The sequence below is a fragment of the Lissotriton helveticus genome, chromosome 8 (genome assembly GCF_964261635.1).
Source record: "Lissotriton helveticus chromosome 8, aLisHel1.1, whole genome shotgun sequence".
Classification (NCBI taxonomy): Eukaryota; Metazoa; Chordata; class Amphibia; order Caudata; family Salamandridae; genus Lissotriton; species Lissotriton helveticus.
In genome coordinates this window covers 1,057,365,174-1,057,390,523 of record NC_136069.1, presented here as the reverse complement: position 1 = coordinate 1,057,390,523, position 25,350 = coordinate 1,057,365,174, and the positions used below count along the sequence as shown (strand labels likewise).

The 25,350-nt window shown below is 45.8% G+C and overlaps 1 protein-coding gene across 1 annotated transcript in view; it reads left to right on the top strand.

Moving 5' to 3' along the window:
- Positions 1-25,350, top strand: part of CFAP47 (cilia and flagella associated protein 47) — a 2,858,849-nt gene that overhangs the window by 1,737,848 nt on the left and 1,095,651 nt on the right. Inside the window, exon 53 of the mRNA XM_078657910.1 lies at positions 8,878-8,985. Coding sequence (XP_078514036.1) covers positions 8,878-8,985 — 108 coding nt within the window. The remainder of the gene's footprint in view (positions 1-8,877; positions 8,986-25,350) is intronic.

Genomic DNA, 25,350 nt, shown 5'->3' with positions numbered 1-25,350 from the left:
CCAGGCACAAGCTGCCGAGGTGCTGGATGCGGGCGGCCCAGGCGGAGCAGAGCGCGGCTTCCCAAGAAGCGGTGTGGCTCTTGTCGGGGGCGGCTAGGCACGAGCTGCAGGGGAGTGAGCGAGGCACATTTCAGGCGAGGCTCCAGCGGCCCAAGGAGATCAGACAAGTCCCAGCAATTTTTCAGGGAAGGCACTATAGAGTCCACTGGTCCTGGGACTCTGGTCAGGGGGCAAGATCAGTATCAAGCCCCTGGATATAGTTAAGCACCAAATAATCATGTAGCACACAACCAGTAATCACTGGTAAGAGGTAAGTACCACCTACGCAACCCTAACCACCTTAGGAGAATGTCACGCAGGGAACCAGGATCTCCCTAGCAACACCTGTACTAGGAAGAACAACCACCTAAGTATCACTATACATTTAGGGGTATAAACATGAGAACATTACACATGATGCATCACAACATTCAGAGGTGTAGGAGAAGAAAACACACGATGCATAAACATACATTCAGCGGTGTAAGGAAAGCAACTTTGTACATGATGGATAAAAACACATTCAGAGGTACCAAAACACAGGGTGCTCAAAACATACAACACACAGTACATTTCCTTGGACCCTAAGCATTAGCGCATGAATCATAGTAGCATATAAATCACATTTAGCGCAGAAATCATATTTAGCACATAACTCACATCAAGGTCCAGGTTGCGCCACTGTGCCAAAACCTAAACGTAGCAGCTGCCCACTACTTGCTGGGCAGCTGAGGACCAGAACAAGGGGCCTAAACGCTGCAGCTGGCACTAAGTGCTGCGTAGCTGGAAGGCCATGGTAGGGATGAAGGAGTGCGACTCACTCCTGAGTCCAATGTACAAGTCCCTAGGAAAGAAAGACCTTAATGGTGCAGCTGCCCACTACTTGCTGGGCAGCTGGGGAATCAAACTGCAACATTGGCCCTCACTGGCCCCTGGAACCAAAACTGCGCCAAAGGTTTGGAGCCACCTGGCTCTGAAATAAACATGTGCGTTGGAGCCCTCTGGCTCTAGGAACTACTGTGCCCCCAAAAGGTTGGAGCCCTCTGGGCTCTTTAGAACAATACATGTGCCCTCTGGCTGCGCAAAACTGAGCCATCTGGCTCTAACAATAACGTATCCCCCAGTCCCTCGTGGGGACCCTAAAAATCAACGGGGTCTCGTGGGAGCCCACAGGCTCTGCAAAATATGTCCCCTGGTGGAACATGGCTGCACATCGGTGGAGCCACGCACGGGCTCTAGGTGAGACACGGGCCCCCGGGACACCAGGACCCCCCACGTGCCCTTGAAATGAAGGGGGGCATCAGGTGAGCGGCCTGTAACGGCGGGTCCACTCATTCAGTCAAAGAAACACTTGTGCCACTCTGGAGCGGTCCGCTCTCCTGGCGGGACCGCTCCTACTCTGCCTTTCCCCACTCGGACCCCCTGGCTGCACTCACCGGTTGGGGGGGGGGCGGAGGCAGACGTCCTTCACCGGCAGCGGCACACGGGGCTCTCCCTACTCTTGAGAGTCCCGCCCGACAGTGCCTTGGTTCACCCGGTCCCCCATCTCGGGACCGGGTCTTAGAGGCGAGCCCTCCAGGCTCGGGCGGCTTCTCCTTCTCGGCGGCGGTGGGCGGGACTTCCTGTAAGCAAGCAGAAGTCCCGCCCCGCTCCAGGCGCCCGGCCGCCTGACGTCCTGTTTTCGCGGCCATTTTTTTAACGCGGCTCGGGCCGCGGCGGTGATTCTCGGCCAGAAAGAAGGGGTCGGCACCCTCGGTACTAAATTAAAGCATAGAAGTGAGGTGGGCACTCGCTAAGGCACCCATAAACGGGGTGGGCACCCGTGTATAAAAATAATCCAATACCAATAAAGACGCAGGGTGGCACCTGCGCACTCAGGGCACACAAAGGGCAGGGACGCTTCCCTCAGAGGGAAAACGACAGCGCTCTGCCCAGAAATGGAAAATAAAGCGCTCTCAAGGCGCTGGGGGCACAGACAGCACCAGGGCCCTAAGGAATGACCCCTTAGGCAACTAGGGCCCCAGCAACAAGGTCCTCCTAGGTAAAGAAGGAATCCTGGGGTAGGGAAAGCGGAGCAGGCAGCTCCTAACAAAGAAAAAGTCCTCCAATCCCCCCAGGCAAGGCAGAAGGGTCCAAAAGAAGTCCATCAGCAATCCAGGGGCTGGGCAGGGCCCAGGGAGGCAAGCCTTCCCCTGGGCCCCAGCAGCAGCACGCCCCTGGTAGATTCAGGTAGGAGCATGCTAATCTCAACACTCACCACGATGGCAGACCCATCCAGACTCCTGGAGCTAGGCTCACCAGCCAGCTCTGGCCAATCACACGCCAGCACACTCACTGCACACGCACACCCATGTCTAGAAGTGGCACTTCCACACTAGACACATTCACGCCACACACATCATTGCGCAGCATTCAATCTCACGAGTTCGCACATACCAAACTCGGGCCTGCACACCCCACGCATCAGGAACTACCAGGGACACATACATTCCCCATGCATTCCTATGGGAGGGCAGGCCTATCTCACCACACGCACTCAGAGTGCGCACGCACTTTCCACTGGGACACAGTGAAAGTGCGCAGAAACCAAAAATCACCATCCCCAGGTCACATATAAAAAGCAAAAAGTTCAAGGGTGAACCTGCTAGAAGGGCCAAGTCCAACAGGAGGTTTGCTGGTAAGTCGAAGAGATAGGTCTTCCTGAATTGAGGCAGATGTGTTGATTTCCTGATTTGCAGAAGAAGGGAGTTTCAGGTTCTTGCTGTGAGGAAGGAGAAGGATCTTTCTCCAGCAGTGGTCCGCGAATCCGTGGGATGGTGCCCAGGGCCTGATGGGCAAACCAGAGTTGTCTGGTGGGGGTGTGGAAAGAGAGGTAGTGGTTGAAGTATTTGGGTCTGGTGTTGTGGAGGGCTTTGTAGGCGTGCCTGAGGAGCTTTTAGGTGAACAATGAGTCCACTACCTGTTCCATCTGCTGTCATCCCAAATGTGAAAAAAAGAATACTTCAAAACAAAAAAGGATTTAGCAGTTTGGAATTGGATATGAAGGGTATATGCGCTAGAGTGTTACCTGGTCTTGCAGGCTACCACCCTTGCATCACAGCCAATTGCAGGGTTTTGCAAACGAAGCATACCTAGTTAGTACTCATGAGACAGGTTATTTTGCGACTCTCTGCAAATAGAAATTTGTGATGCAACCTCTTGTACACTGGTTGCATTACAAATTGCATTTATGTTCATAAGCCACTCAGTGTGTAATTAGTCCATCCTTATTTAAGAACAAGGATTAGTGCATCGGGCCCTTATTACTTTCTTTACCCATTGGTGCCAAGCAGTCTCTAGTCCCAACCACTCCAGAAGGTTGCTATGCAGACAGCCAATAGCGATACCCCCTTACTCATTTACAACCTCTTCTCCAAGACTCAAGCACCAAATCTGCCAGATAGTTTATTTTTAACTGGGATTTGTGTTTTTTAATCAACACACGAAAGAAAGATAGCACAAGCAAGTGTTTCTTACAATTCGTGGATACAACATATTTACAGGTAAAGGATACAAAAAAATGGTGGATGGAATGCGTGAATTTATCACCACCACTGATAATTACTCAGGGACACATCTCAGTCCATCATTATTTTGCACAACATACTACCTCAGTTTTGACCCATCTATACGCAAAAAAGTCTTGACCCTGCTGCAGTGTAACAGTCCAACTAGAACTGTCAGGCCAGACCTCCAGATCCCTACTTTAGGGGTCAAACCCGAAATGCTAACTAAAATTCTCGAAACAGGCCAGACCACTACTGAGCCCTTGTTACTCTTTAATGAGGCCCTCAACAACAATCTTTTAGGGACTTGGACTCAAGTCTTCCTCTAGTCCCGCAGTGAATTACCAGATTGTGTGGCACTATGGACCTGCCCCCAGCGACCTTGCTTTTCTGATTCAGCACACTTATTCCAAGAACTTGATGATGCAAGCTTTCACCAGACTACTCCCCTGGACCAGAAACTCTCAAGGATAGAGACCTTTCGGAAGAGGGTATTTTCTTCCACGACTATGCTCATCTGCCTTTAGTTTTAGGCTTCTATTGCCACACTCTGTGGGTCTCTGTAGTTCAAGTCCTCCCATTGGTCTCGTAAGACCTTTATCTCCTACTGACCCAAGCCATAGAAGACGGATGCAATACACTGAAGTTTACTATCCATTGTGGTCTGGATACCACAGATTCCATTGGTCAAGCAACTGGCACTAGCGTCCCGATCCGTCTCCACTGCAAGTTGAGATCTCTGGGTTTCTCAGGCAATGTAGTCATCCTTTATGGAGTTGCCCTTTGATGGAACTATGCTCCGGAGTGTTTCAAAGATAGATGGTTCAACAGATGCTCCTTGGGCTTGTCTGCCCTGCCCCCAACCCCCACCAGCCTTTTTGACCCTTCCATGGCTTTGGCAGGGGCATACCATCCAGACAACTACTTCAGTCTCAGCAGTGTTTTCGTGTCAATTGCACCCACCTTTCCCGCAGTCACTGACACTGCACCAGTCAGTTGATTGTGCTCCCCATGCCCCCCCCCCCCCACCCCCCACCCCATGGCCCCACCTGGTTAAAGGAAGGATCCAGAGGTGTTTATCAGGCTGGCAGCCCATAACATTAGAGAAGTCGGACTTGCAAATTGTACAGAAGGGGTATGACCATTCCTTCTTTGCCTCTCTGGTCCACCTTCCACCATCCTCAGAACAACTGATGGAGGAACATCTGTCCTTTTTACAGAAGGAAGTGCAAACCATTTTGGTCAAAGAGGCTATCGAGAGGGTGCCTGCAATGGAAGTGGCTCAGGGTTGTTCTCCCACTACTTCTTGGTGCCAAAGGAGGACAGAGTTCTTCTTCCCGTTTCGGGCCTACACTCTCAAGGCCGTCCTTTGGAAGGACAAATTCAAGATGATCACTCTGGCCCAGGTCCTGTCAATCCTAGAGACTGGATGGTAGCTTTCAAACTGCAGGATGCTTATATTCATTCAATATTTCATGCGGGCCCACAGGTACTATATGCGGATCATGGTGGAACAGGAGCCCCTCTGGTGTTAACAAAATGACGGTGGTGATGGCAGTACATCTTTAGAGTTCAGGGGTCCCAATCTTCCCCTACCTTGACTAGCTGCTAAAGGTGGACTCACCCCAGGCAGTTGCCACCCACCTCCGGACTACAGTGAACCTCCTGACATCCTTAAGGTTCACAAGCCACCTGACTCCTTCTCAGATGTTCTCTTACATCTGAGCCATTCTGGATACAGTCTGGTTTTGTGCCTTTCCCCCATAAAGGAGGGTCCAGGACATTCAGCCTATGATCCTGAATTTCAGCCTCTGTCCTGGATTTCAGCCTCTGTCCTGGATTTCAGTCATGTTGACTGAGGCTGCTGGCAGTGATGGCCTCCTGCATCCTACTGGTAAAGAACGCCAGATGACATGTGCATGCTCTGCAATGGAATCTGAAGTCCTATTGGACCCATTATAAAAGGGAGCAATCTGGCCATGTCCATATCTCAAAAGAAACTGCAAAAAGCTTGCAGGGGTGGTTGCTCAAACGCAATTGTGTCAGGGACAGACCCCTCTCCCTACTCCACCCAGAGCTGACAGTCAAGACCGATGCATTGCATCTGGGTTGGAGCAGCTACCTGGGAGAGGTGAAGAGCAGAGGTCTCTGGTGGAGGCCCAGATTCATAGAAACCTTCTGGTGCTGAGGGCCATCCACTTGGCATGAAAGCCTTCTTGCCCTCCTTCATGGGAAGGCTGGTGCAGGTCACAGACAGAACAATGGCAATTATGGTATTGCAGCAGATGAGGTAGGGTGGGGGTGGCGACCCTGTGCAAGGAGGCTCGGCACCTCTAGAATTGGCTGGACAATCATGGGATCTTTCTAGAGGTGAACCACCTTGCATAATCTTTGAAAGCTAGAGCGTCAAACTCAGCTGTCAGTGCCTAGTGGATCATGCGTGGCAGATACACTCAGAGTTGACGCAAGGTCTGTTCCACTCATGGGGAGAACCTTGGCTTTATCGCTTGACCACGTCAAGAATGCACGATGTCAGAAGTTCAACGTGTTCCAGTTTCCAAGACATCTCTCTCTTGGAGATGCGTTCCACCCACGTTGGGACTCGGGACTCCTGCATAGCTTTTGGCCAATACCTCTTCTTCCTCGAGTTCTGAAGGAGATCAGGATTTACCGGGCCTAAGTCATTCTAGTGCCCTTGTATTGGGTATTAAAAGTATGGTATAAGCATTTCCATAAATCCAAATGATAGAGACTGCTTCCTCTCCATAAAACAACTTGCCTGGGCAGAAGGACCAGGAAACCAAGACATTTTTCTGCATTCAAAGCAAATGTTTGAGTTGAGGACTAATCAAGAATTGCACATTTGCTGCAAATATTTACCACAAATTCACAAAATTAATGGTGTAATTTGGGAATTACGTGTAAGAAGCAAAGCGCAAAATTCTGAAAATGAGGTGAGTTACCTTAAATTCCGGTTAGGCCTAGTTGCCCTCTCAATTAGCCAAGCTAGTGGCAAGTCTAGTTCTGTGACTGGTTCCGTTAAAAGCACTACTTTTGGTGGGGAATGCTTGCGAAAGGTTGGAGATGGCCATTGGCAAACCATTCGATGGTAGAACTAGCAATGGGAATCATTTTTCCAAACGTAAGCAGGCCATGCAACCAAGTAACATGAGACATTGCTTCGGAAGTATCCAATGTGGTGGCAAAAACATTTAGTGGTGTTTTTACGAGTGTGAGGAAACCCAATAACTTTTCCTGAGAAACAAACTTCGTGCCACTGTACATGATGGCACTGTTGGATGGGTGTATATTTACCTATCCCTCTGAACCTCCTTTCACTCTCAGGCTGATGGGTTCATGGAGAAATTCAACAATATCCTGAAACTAGCCTGCACACACACTGGAGGGGAAGTACACCCTCTCTCCTTCTAGGAAATAAAATACCTTTCTAAACATGGAACTGTTTCTGTAGATGCCCTCTTAAGCAGAGCTGTCACCACTTTAATAAAGATATTTATGTTGGGGGAAGATGGGGCCCTTAGGTTTTTCAATGCGTTTTTGAAAGAAAAAGAAATGCAGGGTTGTCACTCTGAAGCAGCTACGTCAGGAGCAGGATTGGATGGCATCCCTAGATGTACAGAAAGCATACTTCCATATTTCAATCAGGACATGTCATAGTAAATAATGTTTGTGGTGAATGACGAGTATTACCAGTTTGCTGTTCTACTCTCTAGCCTTTGGTCAGTCCCAGATAATTCACAATAGTATTAGCGATGACGACAGCCTGTCTTCATTCCCAGGGTAATAATCTTTATCCATATTTTGACGACTGGCCTCTAAAGGAGACTTCTCCATAATTACTCGCTCGGGACCTGCTGCTCGGCCACACAGTCTGGGCTTATCAATCAAGGCTAAAAGTTGCGTTTCTCCTAAGCAGGATCTAAAATGTATCTATGTGGTTCTGAATACAGAAAATAGTTTAGCTTTATCACCCTTGAGACTATTCAGTGGTTGTGTTTTTTGTTGTTTCTTAGAAAAAACAGTTCAAACAGCGAAATCGATCCTCCACCCATTAGGTTTAAGTGTATTTTGTATTTTTCTCATTCCACAATATCGTACAAGGATCTGCTCATTGTATGATATCTCTGCTTGTGTTAGTAAGGTTTTTAAAAAGCTTGAAGAGTAGATTACCCCCTGCTCTGTTTTTGGTACGAATTTGATGCTCACTTTTCTTATGGGGCACCTATTAGAACCCCCTTCATTCTTGTCTGTTGAAGTACCGAACTCCTAAAGCAGTCTCTTTGCTTGTCATAGCAACTGCTATGAAACTAAGGGAGCTTCGTTCATTGTAACTTGTAAGCCTCTTTTCTTTTAACTATTTGTCCTATTTACATACGGTTAATTTAAGAGTAAAAGCTTCTTTTCTTACTGTAGTGCTGTGATAGTTCATCTGTTGCAGGCTATCTTGCTAATTAGCCTTTGCTCAGGTGCGTTCTGATTGGGACGTTGTGTTGAGCTGCTACTGGCTTAATGTTGCTGTCTTTGTTTGGACGTTCACTGGAAATAGGTGGCACTTCAGAGCTTCCATGTGCATTGGTTTCTTCACTCTATTAAATCACCGTTTTAGAAGTGAAGTGTGCGCATAAGGAATCTGCGGGAAGGAGTGTCCATCACATGCATCTGATACTTATTTTCGTTTACGGTGTTTCTTATAGATTTGCATGTTATTGCAGATTCCTTATCAGGTTTGTGCCCCCTTTCTTTCAGTTGGAAAATCACATTCCTTATCCTTTCAGCTGTTCCACATGTTTCAGTCCATAGCAGCTGAAGGGCAGGGACAAAATGAGAGGAACAGACATCACTAGAACTTGTGAAGTTTTCGACCCCCATTTGTGACATTGGACCTTAAAGGCCTATACCACTCCATAATCAGTCAACCACCACAATTCGTCAGCTTCCTCATAACCTTGCCAAAAGACAGCAGTTACCCTATATATACACCATGATGAGCGAGGCTTCTTTGGGATTCAGTCCAACAGTTTTGTACTCTACTGTAGAGTACCACCAGTGGACTTGACTATTTTAAGACTAGTCTAAAATGTTAAAAAAGGCAGAGTCGCACAGCCATGGGCATAGTATGAGGGATTTCCTGTCTACCATCATTCATAGGTTTGCAACAATTCCATGTTGCAACATTCTGCAAGTTAGAAAAGTCGCTGCAATGCTCAATTTATTGTTATTTGCTTAGTGATTACTTTAAGAACTATTTAATCTATCTCTCTTTTTTTTCCAGTGTCATTTTCCAATCAGATGCTTTTGGGGAATTTTGGTATGCCTTGAATCTGACATCAGAGAAACCAGAACCAGTTACTCTGCCAGAAATAAGATGTGAACTTGGAAAGTAGGTTGCATTTGTACATAACGTAATGTTTGATTGCTTACTTGTCATATTCAGTGAAGATGCACCACCAAACAAATGGAAAACATAAAGTCTAACAGTCATAGCACTGTACATTGATTGTAACATTTTTATTTTGAAATTTGATGCAACCATATATTTACCTCTTCTAAGTGTTCATAGTGTGCCCATTTAAAGACTAGTCCAACCAGCATTTCCACTGTAATGCAAATCAGGAATTGAGATCGATATAAATACAAAAGGCTCGATTAACAGAGGTAACCATTATCCCCAGGGAGTAGAAATAAGTCTACTCTTAGCTGATGGTGTATGACTTTTGGGGTATTCTGAAAGAACAAAACAGTTTTGGCTTCAAACACAGGATTTTGTAGTTCCAGCTATTCTATTCTTGTCACCAAAAGGAAAATATCTGCGACAAAACCTCTGCCCTAACCCCACAGCACCATAAAGTTTGGCGGCGATCATTCCGCCTTTCTCGCCCCATTGAATCACTTACATCAATATTTTATAGGATACATTTAATTATTTCAGCTAGATTCCCACCCTGCAAATTTCTAAGGTGGGTTTTCCAACAACAGTTGCATGACTACCCACCCTACCCATGGCACCTCCATCCTCTGCTTTTCCCCACCCTTTTCTTAAATGTACAGGGAATAGTCTCCTTTGTGATCATGTGCTGATTAAGCCAGGGGTTAGTGCCTGTCAATTTTAGCTTTGGATTTTGTTTCTCATAAGAAACAAGTAAAGCTGCAGCAACGTCCAAAGAAACTTACACAGCTTTGGAAACTATTGACTTGAACATATGATATAAAGAAGTAAAATGTGTGGACAAAAGCTGCAGGAGGCAGAATACTGGGCTTGATTTCTTCGCCAGATCACATTAGAGATTTCTTGAAGGATGTATATTCTTGTCCGTGATTCCAATTAATTTTGGCAACCTATTGTAAAAATATAATTTTGGAAACAATATTTTTTCTACTCAAGTAAGGGGATCTCCACATAGAAATTGAATTCTCTCAATCATGAATTAATATTTGAATGCAGCAATGAATATATTAACACCATTAGTGTTTTTTCTAGGGACACTAAAACAGACATCACATATTTCTTCACTGGTGGTATCTTGTACGAAATCATCAACATGACCATCGATTACTTTACTAAAATGCCATCATATATGACATAGAGCTGAAAGGCTGCTGTTCCGCTGGCTGCCCTTGAGTATCCTCACAATTTTATATATTTTTTCTTTATTTAGTAGTTATGTATAGCACAATAGGTCACGTTGATCACTTCAAAGTGCTAATGCAAATTTAAGTATAGTGGTATTGCTCCTATGCCACTGGCAGTCAACTGATGTTACCACAAAGATTACATCATTAAGATCTCACTTATAGGATAACATTGAATTCAGGTCCTTTTCGTAAAAATATACTTTACATCTTAGAATTTTGGTGACTTACGATGGCAAGTCTGGCCCAAAAGACTGCAGAGGCACATAGTGGGAGATCTGAGAGGTCAACATTTCTCTCGAGTCCTACTTTAGACGTGTTTCCGTGTTTTTAAAAGAGCTTTCACCAACCTGCCCTACTTAAGAAATGTTTGGAAGAGCTTTTACCAGCCTTCACAGGACACACTGTGTTTTTCAACAAAATGATTTAACTAGGCAAATTAGCAGGCATAACATATTTGGTAGGTCAAATTCATTTTGCCAGCATAGCTGTTGAGGGGTGAAGGTTTTGACCAATTTTACTGAAGCAACAAGTTCTTAAGTAACCATGCAAGCCTGAGACCTTAGTGGAGATGCATCTAAATTCATGGAAGTCCGTTTTGGGAAATTACCATAAACCAATACCCAAGAAGGGGCAGCAATCAAAAGTGTGAGGATGAGGGGGATCAGGAGAACCGTTAAGGACGGTGGCCCATGAGATAAATCGAGGATTGGGAGTTTAGCCTTTACCCCCACACTTTTAACACAGAGAAGAAGAGAGGAAAAAGTAAGGAGTTAAGTGGCCCTGTGAGGAAACCTCTCTTGTGCAATCAATTCTCTTTATGAATGACGGGTACCAGGTTGAATTTTTCCATATGGTGAATGCCATTGAAATCGAATCGTTTAAATTGTTTCAACACAAAAGAATCACCCAAATAGTAGTCCCGAAGCCTGTTTTTGACATAGATCACATAGGTTGCCTTACTGGAATAAATAAAAAAAGAGTAAAGAAAATTGCAATGTTTTTGGTCACTCAATCCACATTGGATCTCTTACATCTGAGCTACTTTATTACGTCCCCCTGAAGAACCGGATTAACCCACTTACAGGGTCTCGGCGGCGCGGGAACCGCCCAAATCTTCCATACTCTTCATACGTAGTAAAAGGAGACACAGGAGCCTTCGTCTGCAGGAGGAACCCAGATTTATTTCAATAGCCCGGGCTATGGAACAGAATCCCAAGCTAGTCAGAGACAAAACCCAGGAGACTGCTACTTTACTCTATAGCTTACAAGCCTTTTATACATTTCTCATATCATTCTTTTGGCTGTCAGTCCATTGTCCAATCAGGGCAGTGCTTGTAGTTGATAGCTTGATCAAGGCGATGCTTGTTGTTGGTGACCTGGTCAAGGCTTGGTACACAGAGAATTGTCCACTCTATGCTTGTAGTTGGTGACCTGGTCAAGGGCTTGGTACACAGAGCATTGTCCACTCTGCTTTGATCAAGGCTCTTTCTTTCAGGTCATTGTTCAATTGCCTGATCAAAGCCTGGTCTTTTAAGTCATTTGTTTATTTACCCTGATTAGAGTCCAGCAGTCAGACCATTGTCTAGATAACCGGATCACTGTGTCAAGGATGTTTTATCAGGCTGGGAGCAGGAGAGAAAAAATGAATCATTCACTCGGGGTGAGGGCCATGTGGCTTCTGATGAACTGAAGAGAACAGGGGGTTGGGCGGGTGACAGTTCCTGGGCAGAAATGCAGGCCTGCAAAAATGGATTTTTGTCGTGCTGATAGAATTTTCCTCGTACCACAGGAAAAACGACCAGGTGGGTTCTGTGAAAAGTGTTTGCCACGAGATGGCAATGCAAAAACCAATGGACTCCTGTTAAAAATGATTGTTGATCGAAAAATCCTTTTCCTCAGACCCTCCTTTTGCCATAGAGTGGCAAATACTTTAGGAAATGTCAATGTTCATAAGGCCATCTGTTTCTTGCTGGATCATTACCATCATATTGGTGTTGTGAATGTTTGATGGCGGAGGCTTGATGTTCTGCACACACATTGTACAGAGTACTGGCAGGCACTGAAAACACAAACAGCAGGAAACCAGGACAGCTACTCCTAATGCAAGGAAGATGAGGAGCTTCCAACACACTGGGTTCTGCAGGAGTCGAGGTAGGAGTCGGTGATGTAACAGGATGGAAGATCAGTAAGAGCCAACCAAGGATAGTTAGGAGGAGGGAGACAAACAGCGTCACCACGGTGACCATGAAGCATCTGCTATGTCGGAGACTGGCATCTTGTTTCTGGATACCGGTGTTTGGGAAGGCGGCCATTGTGCTAAGCCAGGGACTCCTAGTGGCTGTCTGTGATTGGTGGTTGTTTCACTGGATGCAGGGGCCGAGGGACCTTATGGTTTACCTCAGTCTTACAAACAGCACTACTCTCAGCCTAGGAGGATCACAGCCCTACAGCCTATTGGCGCTTGGCGAAGTCAAAGGCAAGCCTTCCCTCTGGAGCGTAAGTTGTATCTGTCGGAAGCAGGGACAGTATGGTCGGGAAACAATTGTTCTTGATGATGAGCAGTGTTAAGGGAGGGTTCCACCCTTCCTTTTAGTATGTTGTCACTCTCCGCTTCAGTAGATGTAGAATGCAGTCTGGCATCGCTGAATGAGACAAACGTCGGGACTGTTTCTGTAAAGAGTACAAAAGGTCTTAGTTAGACTGTACAGACAATCAGTTTTTATACCCAATGCTGTACAGACATATTAATAGTATGGGACTGAATATCAATCATACTCTGTACTGTGTTTTCAACCATGCCCTCGTCTGCCACCCACCTAGTGGGACCTCCTACATACATTCCTTCCCTTTTTCTAAGAGCTGTTTGTCTGGCCGTCTGGTCAGCCAGGGCATTGCCTTTCCCAACATCATCTGTAGTTTCCAGGGCTGCAGAAGGCAACATGGTTGTGCAGTGGACCGCTCCATACTCGAACGAGTAAGCGGATACCATTTCTCTGATGATCACAGGGCAAGTGACAGTCACCACAGGTTCAGCCAACTCGGGTACTAAGAGGCACAGCACACACAGCTGTAGATTGTCCAGATGTTTGAAGGCAATTGTTTCACAATGCTGTATTTGTAAAAATGTGCTGATTATGCGTAACATACCGGAACTATCTCTGCTCAACGGAAAGGAGGTGGTTAGATGGGCGGGCAAGTTCAGGGGTGGGGTTAGGAGGAAAGAATGGAACACAAACTCATGAGGCATAAGGAGATCATGTTCATGAAGTGCTTTTAAAGACTGGCTTTGAAGGTCTTTAGTACAATTCGGGGTCGCTCTGTGTACTTTCAGAGTCAATAGACTACAATTTAGGTTGAGCATGTGCAACCAATTTTGTTAGAAATGTGTCTCCTTATTCCAAATTCAAGGGCATTGTCCCAGGCATTTTAGAGGGCTTAAGGCAGCAGGTATCCCACCTCACTGGGCTCCCTTCACGGAAGCAAAACAAAACCCACTTGTATCCATTGGGGGACGGGGTAACAAGCGCAAATCTACCCAAAGCGCATACACACCTAGGTTTCATGAGTATGGGAATATAAAGCAGACAGAACAGTGTCTGCTGTGGCAACCAAAGGCAATCCTATTGCCACTAGAAGTTAGCCTCAAAGTCACAATAAATGTCTACAGCCAGGAAGGGATTACCTTGGTGTACCCATGCCAACATTGGATGGCTTAAGACCATGTCCTAGCCAGGGATGTAACAAAGGCCTGTACAGACCTTGTGTTGCATGGGGAGAGGGAGGGGGCGTAGGGGTTAGCAGGTATGATAACCTTGTATCGTCCAAGTCAACTAAACCCCTTTCAAGGGCAACAGTGACACAGGATGGCAAAAAGAACATGAACCTTGAAGGTAACTTTACTTTAGGTGCGAAGCCTAGGGAGTCGTGAAAGAATGTGATGGGGACACATGAAAGGACGCCTCTTGCCCAGTGTTGCGGTTGAGGAGCTCGAGATGTCCCTCACACTTACGTTTTAAGTGCCGGAAGTGGGCAACAGCAAACCGTACTCAGTTTCGCTGTTCTACAGAACGCAAACGATGGACAGACAGAACCCGGCATTCATTTAGTCGTCCCATTCATGTACACAAGTGAACTACAGTACTGGTCTGCTCAAAAGAAAGCAGCCCCCTCCCCCATGCCACTCAGCAGAGGCATTTGACTTCACTTCACCCTGAACAAAAAGTCACGCTGACCTCATTTCCGCGCGCACTGTTTGAAGGTTGCGACCTCTTGAACAGCCCCTCATTGCGAACAGACTAGAAGTGACTTTCGCAGAGGAAGGCGGAAAAAGAGCCTGTGAGAGTTTGGTATTCCAGGAGGAGGCAAGTCCATGTTGGTGCGTTAGATGCCCGCTGGGCAAACTTTAGACTGGTGGGCTTCCAACCTGTGTCATAACTCCTCGTGTGTAGTGAGAGGGACACGTTAGGAGTCTAAGAAGCAATGCAGTGCATTCCATTCTGCACGGGTCACGGGCGCACCTTGAGGTGTACATGTTCCTCAACCAAAATGCACCTATCAATTCTATCATCCTAATAAGGATGAGAGTTTGAACCAGCTCACTGGGATTCGCCTCAGGACAACAAACTCAAACTATACCAACACTTCTGTATGATTAAAGCCACACATTCTCCAGATAAAGGCTAAACAACTAATATCCAGTTTATGCAATCGCTACTCTGCTTTTTTTGTTGTTGCTTTTTTTAAGACAGAAAATGGTGTGAACCCCCAGCTAGGGTGCTAGTCATTTGCATTCGAAGCAGCAGAAAGTCTCGGGTTAAATGCAGCCCAGGGCTAAATGTCACTTAAATAGGGCCCTACAGCTGTCCTCCCACCCCACAGGATACAAATGATTACATACATAAATACAATGGCGTGGATTGCTCGCATACTGGCATTTACAAGGATTCCTTTCAGAGCGGCTGGGAGAGCTACTTGGTTTCTGAGGACACGGCCCCCGGAGAACAATCGCCCTCGGGAGCAACAATGATTCTGTGCCATGTTTATTGGGCGTCTCGGTGTTAACCATTACCCAGCTTTATGACAGGCAACAGCTTACACGCAAAGGTTATTTTAAAGTTTGAAACTAAAGGTCCTCTTGTTAAAGAGGGAACCTGTCCAGCCAACATTTATTAAATCCGACAAACTCCTCTGTGGGACCTCTAGGGCTGCCTAAAACTGAACGCGAGGAAGAGTAGGGCCATTCGATGTCTCACAATGATGACCCAACATGCCGGCAACCCGGACTGTACAGAAAGGAAGGACTCTCTGCAGTTGCACAAACCTGTCGGGCACTAAGAATAAAAGCAAAGGTTTGGGTCATTTTAATATCACACTACATCAACGGGTGGCTGGAGCCTCACCTCAGAGGGATACTGGGTGCACAAGATAAACAGCAGAATAAAATGGGGGCTTTGGAGGCAGGTTGCAGTTTCTCCAAGCACGCTCAGGGGATGCAATAACATATAAAGGAAACATAGCTTATCCGACATTAGATTTTAGGGCCAGTGCTTAATTAGCAGAAATTTGGGGTGAGCAGTTTAGGCTCCATAAAGTGTTTACTGTCACATCAGCAAACAACAAAATACCAGTTTTAGTGTGCCTAGTAGTCTGGATGCACTAAAGCATATAAAAAGTGATGGGTGGAATGCTTGAATTAATCTCAGCCACCAGTAATTCCTCAGGCCGCATCCCAGCCCAATGTTATTTTGCACAAGTACTTCATCTTTTGCTTTTTGGTATACTGTAGTAGTCTGGATGGCCAGTCCCTACATAGTCCCCGCTTTGACCTTGTATTATTGCCACTTGCCTCTGTAGGTCATTTTCTCAAAGGGACGAAAAAGCTGACTGCAGAGCGCAGGGAGGCCAGTCCGGGGGGATTCAACAATTTATATAAATCCTGCTTAACTGTAGACCATGGGGAAGTAGGAAAAGGGTGGGTAGGGGTAAGGCCGCAGGGGTTGGGCGGATGGAGACTTGTTGTCACTCCCACAGTGAGGACAGGGTTAACGGGCGTGGTTGGTGTCATGGAAAAGGTCGGGAGGGATTGTGTGACAGGGGGAACAGTAGGAGGGGTAGTGGGGGCAGGAGCGGGTGGTGGTAGGGGGGCATGCGGGGTGTGAGGTGTCAGGGCTGTGTACATTGGGGCATATGCAGGAGGACTTTCTAGCATGGTATCAAGCAAGGAATCACTTTCTTCTCCTCCCTCTATATGCACCTTTCCTTTTTCTTCACGGGCTGGATAACATTTTTGTACTCGGGCCCCATGCTCCCTATCAGCTATTTCTACCGATTTTGTTATTCGATTTTGTAAATTTTCTCTGGCGTGGTCGGCCATTGACATACATTCTTGTTTTCTTTTTTGCGCCTTCTGCTTTCTAGCTTTCTGTTCTATATCTTTCCTCTAAAATCGGACAGATTCAAACATGGGCGGGCGCATTTTTCTTTTAATTAATTGTTCCTCTAAGTTGGCGAGGACTTGGGAGTCAAAGGAGCCATAAAGTGGCCACTGTAACTCCGCGTTACTTTTCTTGGTGTATTTCACTTAAAACGAGGAAAACATTATGGCAGAAGGGCCATATTTAATATACATGGTGTGACCAGAAGTTCCTTCTGGAGGAAGCGAGCAGGCCTCCTCCAGCTGGGAGTCCTGCATACACATACAACAACATAACCTCTGGAATTTACTACTGACCGGTATGCTTTTAAACAGATAACAGACACCAGCGGGTTCCTAAAACTCACCTCGCTTGCTTGTCTTTTGCAAAGGACAATAATTCATACAGATTTCATACAGAACAGACACCAGCGGGTTTTAAAATTCATCTTGCTTGCTTGGCTTTGGCATAAGTCAATAATAAATTGGCTTTTGCGAAAGTCAATAACAGAATCATACAGACTTGGTGGATGATCAGTCCCCCCTTACCTTACAGGGGTAGTTCTCTTCTGCAGACCTAGGTCTGTGTCCCGCTCCAGAAATTATTTGCTTGGGGACTCCAGCGAGAAGGCGGTCAAGTGGCCCAGACCGGGTGGGGAGGAACAACGGGTGAGTCGTTCGGTCTACCGGAATATAACAAGAATCCTTGGGTAGGGCGCCTCCGTCGGAGTCTCTCCGTGCACCTCCTCACGTCCACCGGGCCTGACCTCCGTACTCGCAGAGTTCCTATTCGGGCGCCATTTGAAGAACCGGATTAACCCACTTACAGGGTCTCGGTGGCGGGGGAACCGCCCAAATCTTCCATACCTTTCATACGTAGTAAAAGGAGACACAGGAGCCTTCGTCTGCAGGAGGAACCCAGATTTATTTCAATAGCCCGGGCTATGGAACAGAGTCCCAAGCTAGTCAGAGACAAAACCCAGGAGGCTGCTACTTTACTCTGTAGCTTACAAGCCTTTTATACATTTCTCATACCATTCTTTTGGCTGTCAGTCCATTGTCCAATCGGGGCAGTGTTTGTAGTTGATAGCTTGATCAAGGCAATGCTTGTAGTTGGTGACCTGGTCAAGGCTTGGTACACAGAGCATTGTCCACTCTATGCTTGTAATTGGTGACCTGGTCAAGGGCTTGGTATATACTTGGGGACTCCAGCGAGAAGGCGGTCAAGTGGCCCAGACCGGGTGGGGAGGAACAACGGGTGAGTCGTTCGGTCTACCGGAATATAACAAGAATCCTTGGGTAGGGCGCCTCCGTCGGAGTCTCTCCGTGCACCTCCTCACGTCCACCGGGCCTGACCTCCGTACTCGCAGAGTTCCTATTCGGGCGCCATTTGAAGAACCGGATTAACCCACTTACAGGGTCTCGGTGGCGGGGGAACCGCTCAAATCTTCCATACCCTTCATACGTAGTAAAAGGAGACACAGGAGCCTTCGTCTGCAGGAGGAACCCAGATTTATTTCAATAGCCCGGGCTATGGAACAGAGTCCCAAGCTAGTCAGAGACAAAACCCAGGAGGCTGCTACTTTACTCTGTAGCTTACAAGCCTTTTATACATTTCTCATACCATTCTTTTGGCTGTCAGTCCATTGTCCAATCAGGGCAGTGTTTGTAGTTGATAGCTTGATCAAGGCGATGCTTGTAGTTGGTGACCTGGTCAAGGCTTGGTACACAGAGCATTGTCCACTCTATGCTTGTAATTGGTGACCTGGTCAAGGGCTTGGTACACAGAGCATTGTCCACTCTGCTTTGATCAGGGCTCTTTCTTTCAGGTCATTGTTCAATTGCCTGATCAAAGCCTGGTCTTTCAAGTCATTTCTTTATTTACCCTGATTAGAGTCCAGCAGTCAGACCATTGTCTAGATAGCCTGATCACTGTGTCAAGGATGTTTTATCAGGCTGGGAGCAGGAGAGGAAAAATGAATCATTCACTCGGGGTGAGGGCCATGTGGCTTTCTGATGAACTGAAGAGAACAGGGGTTGGGCGGGTGACAGTTCCTGGGCAGAAATGCAGGCCTGCAAAAATGGATTTTTGTTGTGCTGATAGAATTTTCCTCGTACATCAGGAAAAACGACCAGGTGGGTTCTGTGAAAAGTGTTTGCCACAAGATGGCAATGCAAAAACCAATGGAGTCCTGTTAAAAATGATTGTTGATCGAAAAATTATTTTCCTCACCCCATTATATTTACATTATTCTACTCTCATATGTTTAATGGCGTCATCATCATATAAATATTGAATTCCATCTTAATCTAATGGCTACCTTCCACAGAATATGTTTAATAATAGAGGGAACAGATAATCACTTCAGTTCAACAAAGTCTTCTATCACCTGCAGCCCCTACTTTAGGAAGGCAGACTAATCATCTCATTTAGTCCCTCCCACAAAATTTCTATAAGGTGTCCATGCTCAGCCAGTGTACCTCACAGCCATTGTTTTCACTCTGAATGTAGCCTTCTACTCTGTCAATGACTTTTGTACTGCCTTTTATCATAATGTAAAGCGTTTTAGGGAGAAATGTATATAATCTACAAATATATGCCTCTGGTTATCAGTTTGCAGTGTAAGGGAGCGAGACTACTCTAGGGTGGAGCTTAGACTTTGGAGTGAAAGTACTTCTTGGGTTTCTAATGAACTCTGCTTTCCAATGATACTTTGACATTTTTCATGTATTATCAGCTGTTATTGTAATATTGTTACTCTGCATTTATGTACATTACGTATGCCTGATAGGTCTGTCTCACCTGCATAGCAAAGGGATGTTTGGGCAAAATGTATGCTTTTCACATTCCGGCACCTATGTGTCCTTAGATGTTCACTGCAATTATTACCTACCCTCTTTAATTTCTCACTTTGATATGGCAATCCTCTGCCTTTATTGCAGCTCGATTCATTTGACTGACTTACATCAAATGATTTATCAATAATTATAGCTACATTATATTCCCCTTTTATCTATGAATGCATATGCAATAATGCAATGATGTTTTATCAAATCTTATTAATGAGCCAATGATTTTATCAAATGTTTGTACTCTATGTATGGAATTAAAATGTACTTTATATGCTAAAGCAGTTGTATACCATTATTACCTATGGTCTGTTTGCCATTTGAATTGTGCCAGTAGGCAGCTTGTGTGCCTGGGTGTGTTACTTTACATAGATGGCACCCTGTGTGTACATTTGTAAAGCTGTAATCTCGACCTGTCAAAATAAATATTTTACAAGGCCTATACCTTCCTTTTTAATACATATAAGTCCCACACCTTGGGTAGGTCATAGGCAACCCATAAGGCAGGGTTCAGTGTATTTAAAAAGTGAGACATGTACTTTTAACTTTTACATGTCCTGGTAGTGAAAAAGTCTTAAATATGTGTTTCACAACTGGAATCCCTGTCTCTGCCATAGGATCACATTAGGTTCCTTATTACAGTTAATAAGTGACATTTTTTCAATTGGGAGCAGGCTGGAATGTTAAGTTGTCATTTTAAACCCTCTTTAATGGTCAAGTTAGATTTTAAGTCACTATTCTGAAAATACCACTTTTAGAAAGTTGCCTTGTTCTTGTCCCAACCATTTGGTGCCTGTGCCCTGTGTCCTGTATCACATTAATAGGTTTAACTGGCAGTCGGTCTATGAGTATTACTCCCATACAATGAGACAAAGGGGGAATAGGTGTTGGCAATACCGGCCATCTCCGACTTGGTAGTGGGGTGGAGCTGTCACCTACCACACTTGCACATCACTCACTCTGCCACTTTGCAACGCATCTCAATGTCAGACCTTGCACTGCATTGCAGCTTGGCGTTGATGGCTCACGCATCTAGGCGCCTAGGCCTACTAAGTACTTATTCACCAGACTGACCTCAATCCTGTATCCGGCTCATGTTCCATCGCGGTCAGTCTGAACGTTTGTGACTTGGACCTGGTTTTCCATGACTAGATAACTGCAGTTGATGCTTTTTACTTTTTAGTGCTTGGTTTTTACAAAACCATTTTAATTGCATATCTCCAGTTCCACTAATTGGATTATTGTGGTTTTTGTGTCAAATATTTTATTATATTTTACTGTTTTTTTTCTAAATTGTGTAGGGTTTCAACCTCCTCATTCAGTAACCCAATTTCTTACAATAATGAAGGAGCTTTAGTCTAAATTCACTTTTTTTTGTTCCATAAGAAGAATTATTTCTACATAGTTAAAGTCACTTTGCGAAGATACGCAGACAGGGCTGGCTTTTTAGAGTGCCTTACTGCTCGCGGCTTGCAGTTATGCACGACATAATTAGCAGGTAAAAACACTCTTTAGGGTATTGCATCCAGAATCTTCCGGAAGAGGCACGCGCTGAAGCCTGTGATCACTGCTACAGAGCTACACTATTTTGTTGTTTTCGTTGCATTATTAAGGTAAAGTGCTGCGGGGCATATGATGAATGAATTACCTTGGCACTGGGAGAAAACAGCGAAATATTAAATAAAATAAGTGCCAAGCAATAAATCAAAAACGAAGGTGAATACAGGATATTACAATGTAATTCTGCCATTAGTTATATAGACACGACCATTTGAAAAAAAGGCCATTATGAAAAGCGTCTCTGCCCAGAACCTTGGTCTTTTTGTGCTTGGACATGTTCGGTTGGCCAGCTGTGATTGAATGACAACTTTCACACTACCTGGCAGCTTCACCTGTTATCATTTTTTAATTAATTTTCCCGCAAATAGAAGCATGTTCTGCTGATCTGTTGGATGCTCTGAGTGAGTTCAGAAGGTCATAGCAATCTTGCTCCATTATAGAGGCCTGTATGATATGCTTGCTGAAAGGTATAGTCACTGGAAAGAGTTTACCTGAGACATAAAGTAGCCGTCGGAGTCAAAACGAACAGCATTTGTAAAGTGCATCTTTAAACGCTACTTTTCTGTGGTGGTAAACAGGGCTAGATCCAGGATTCTAGATCTCAGATGTGTATTAAGACATATGGGAGAGGAAGCATGCCTAAAGAAGTGAAAGTTGCATACTTTTGTTAACATTGGTTATAATGGATAGTGTATTTGCTCTGTGGCCAGGCTAGCATGCCACTACTTTTTTCAAAACTAAAAAGAACAATTGATGACAGAATGCTGAACAATGTCAAACGTCCCCAATACGTAGATTGGGGCCTAAATCCATTGTCTTTCTGCTCACCATGCCACCCTAGTTTGGACCCAGCCATATGCAAACGAGTCTTGACCCTGCTCCCCATGGGAACAGTCTAGCCGGAACTGCCAGGCCAGGTCCTCCCTGGACCTGAAACGAGCATCCTATGATTGGTTTCAAGGTATCACTTCTCATCAGCCAGAAAAGCTTAAATCCAGTGGTGTGGCGAGCACAGGACTGACTTCTGGGCATACCCGCCCCACTCAGAGTGACAAATGCAAAAATAAAACTTGATAGACGGAATTGTGAATAATGTCAAACACTCAGCCCCAGTATAGAGATTTGGGCCTAAATCCATTGTTTTTGTACTCACCATGCCACCCCAGTTTGGACTGAGCCATTTTCAAATCGGTCTTGGCCTGCTCCCCATGGGAACAGCCCAGCCCAAACTGCCAGGCCAGGTCCTCCCTCGACCTGAAACAAGCATCCTAGGATTGGTTTCAAGGTATCACCCCTCATCAGCCAGAACAGCTTGAATCCAGTGGTGTGGCGAGCACATGACTGACTTCTAGGCATACCCACCCCACTTGGTTTGACAAATACAAAAAGAAAAACTGATGGATGGAATTGTAAATAATTTATAAACACTCAGCCCCAGTATAGAGATCTGGGCCTAAATCCATTGTTTTTTTGCTCACCATGCCACCCCAGTTTGGACCCAGCCATATGCAAATCGGTATTGACCTGCTCCCCATGGGAACAGCCCAGCCCGAACTGCTAGGCCAGGTCCTCCCTGGACCTGAAACAAGCATCCTACGATTGGTTTCAAGGTATCACCCCTCATCAGCCAGAACAGCTTTAATCCAGTGGTGTGGTGAGCACAGGACTGACTTCTGGGCATACCCGCCCCACTCGGAGTGACAAAGGCAAAAAGAAAAATTGATGGACGGAATTGTGAATAATATCAAACACTCAGCTCCATTATAGAGATCTGAGCCTAAATCCATTGTTTTTGTACTCACCATGCCACCCCAGTTTGGACCCAGCCATGTGCAAATCGGTTTTAGCCTGCTCCCCATGGGAACAGCCCAGCCCGAACTGCAAGGCTAGGTCGTCCCTGGACCGGAAACAAGCATCCTAGGTATCAGGGTATCGCCCCTCATCGGCTAGGATAACAATGTCCAACACTTTGCCCCAGTACAGATATCTGAGTCTAAATCCATTGTTTTTTTGCACACCACACTACCCCATGTGAGCAGAGTCAAGGCTGATTTGCATATGGCTGGGCCCAAACTGAAATGGCGTGGTGAGCAAAAAAACGATGGATTTAGGCGCAGATGTCTGTTCTGGGGGTGAACGTTTGACATTGTTCAGCATTCCGTCCATCAATTGTTTTTTTACAACATTTTTCAAGGTATCATGGCATCATGGAGGGTTACTGGGCGGAGCATGTGCGATCTGCCACATGCCCAACAGGCACTGCCTGCAAGGATCCTAGGGACAGTACTCATTACCTTTTTTGGGTGTGGGGTTCTTATTCAAACAATATATTGAATATATAATAATCTTACAATATCTTCCTATACAAAGTTGCAAAGCACTTTCATCAGTAATAGTAAGTAGTATTGGCACATAAAACATCATCTGTAAATCGAGTTAGCATTTATCCTTGGTGGGTCAAGAATGCCTTACAATACACATCCAAATTCATGATATCCTCATTTCTCAATTAAAGGTGCTAAACGTATACTTAATTTAAGTGTCCATCAAGTAAATGTGATTGTGTTCTCTTTTGATGTGGAGACTTATATTTTAGGTCAGCAATACGTTTCAAATATTAACAGAGACAGTGCATGAGTGCAGAGTATGCCTTGTTCGTAGTGGACACTGGTCACAGCCGTGCCTGGTGATTACCACAACAAGGAGTATTTAGACTACATGTTATATCTGAAGTGCCTGAGTAGTGTTTGAGTGCTAAGGCACTATAGCTAACTATAAGTGACAAAAATCATGTTTTTGCAATTTGGATAACAGTTATCCTTTATTTCGGTAGCTGTTTCAAACCCTATTTCACAAGAATTATTGCTACCTGCATGTGATCGTGGGGGTAAGGTGGGCCGGAAAAACAGGCGTGGAGACCAGATAAGATGAGCAATGTTGTCGGTGTTTATTACGACAAGACAGAAAGATGAGGGTAGAAGAAAGAAAAAAGGAACAATCAGGGCTTCTGAGGGGACTCCGGATCTTCTTCTTGGGGTGGGTCTGTTCCCTCGGAGTTGTCCTCGTCTCTTGTAGATGCTCGGGTCAGGTAGTCCGCGGAGGGCGTGTGGGAAAACAAAGAAAAAGGAGTTGTTAGTCTGACCGGACTATACACGCGGAGTACCGTTCACCAGAACCAGTGTCGTGCCGGAGGTTTAAGATAGACAGTGAGGAAGGGGGGGGGGGAGGATGATAGAAAGGGGCTGAAGAGAAAGCGGGGTTGACTACTTGGATGAAGGAAACAGTGGTTGAGGTCTATTTTACAACTTGTGACGGTCGGGTAGGTAAGGGTAGTGAGACTCAGAGGCTGTGCTGTACAAGAGTATAGTGCAACGTGATACTTTTGTTGTGGGGTTTAATACATATATACAGTGCCTTGTTCACCTCCCTTTTATCGTGCTCCAGTGCCTATCTCAGGGTAGTGGGTACTCACTAACTCCGCTGCAGCTCTCCTGAGCCGCTGCCGCTCCCCAGCCTCCTCCTTTGGACACCACCACTCCTCGCTCCACTCTTCTTCTCCCTCGTCCGTCTCCGCCTCTCGCTCCGTCACTCCTTCTCTCTGGATCTCCCGCCACTCCTTCGCTTCTCCTGCAGTACTTCCGCCTTCGGGTTAGTGACTTTCTGTTTTCAGCTCCTGGAGGGAAGGTCTTCCGGGGTCAGTCACTGGCACTTCCGGGGTATCTCCAACAGGGATTGGTTCCTGGAACGACAGGGGACAGGGGGGCGGGGTCCCAGTTACTCTGGACGCTTCAGAGCCCGCACTCGGGGAATGGCGAGACCGCGAGACCTGCCGATGACCAGAGGCAGGTAAGGGGGTCAGATCACACTGCACCAATCTTCCCCCGGCCCTGTCATTGTTTTTTTGCTACAAGAGCCTCAGGTTTCTAGTTGGGAAATGGCGGTAGCCAAGAATGGATTAGGCTTGTGACCTGGAAATAAATCTAGAATTGGCCAAGTCACCTACCCCCATGTTATTGTCCACTTCCTTGTCCTCTGCCTGCCTGTGTTTTTTTTATTTTAAATTAAGAGATGACCTCAATGCATTCTGGTGTATGACTTTATAAAGCATTCTAGCCAGCTGACACGAGCATTTCCAATTGAGAAGGGAGTTAGGCAGGGGTGTGTACTTGCCCCTACCCTATTTTCTCTCTTCTTAAATGGTCTCGTAGATGATCTGAATAGTGTAAATAATATTGACGCACCAAATTTAGCTGGCGGTAAATTCCCTGCACTAATGTTTGCGGACGACAC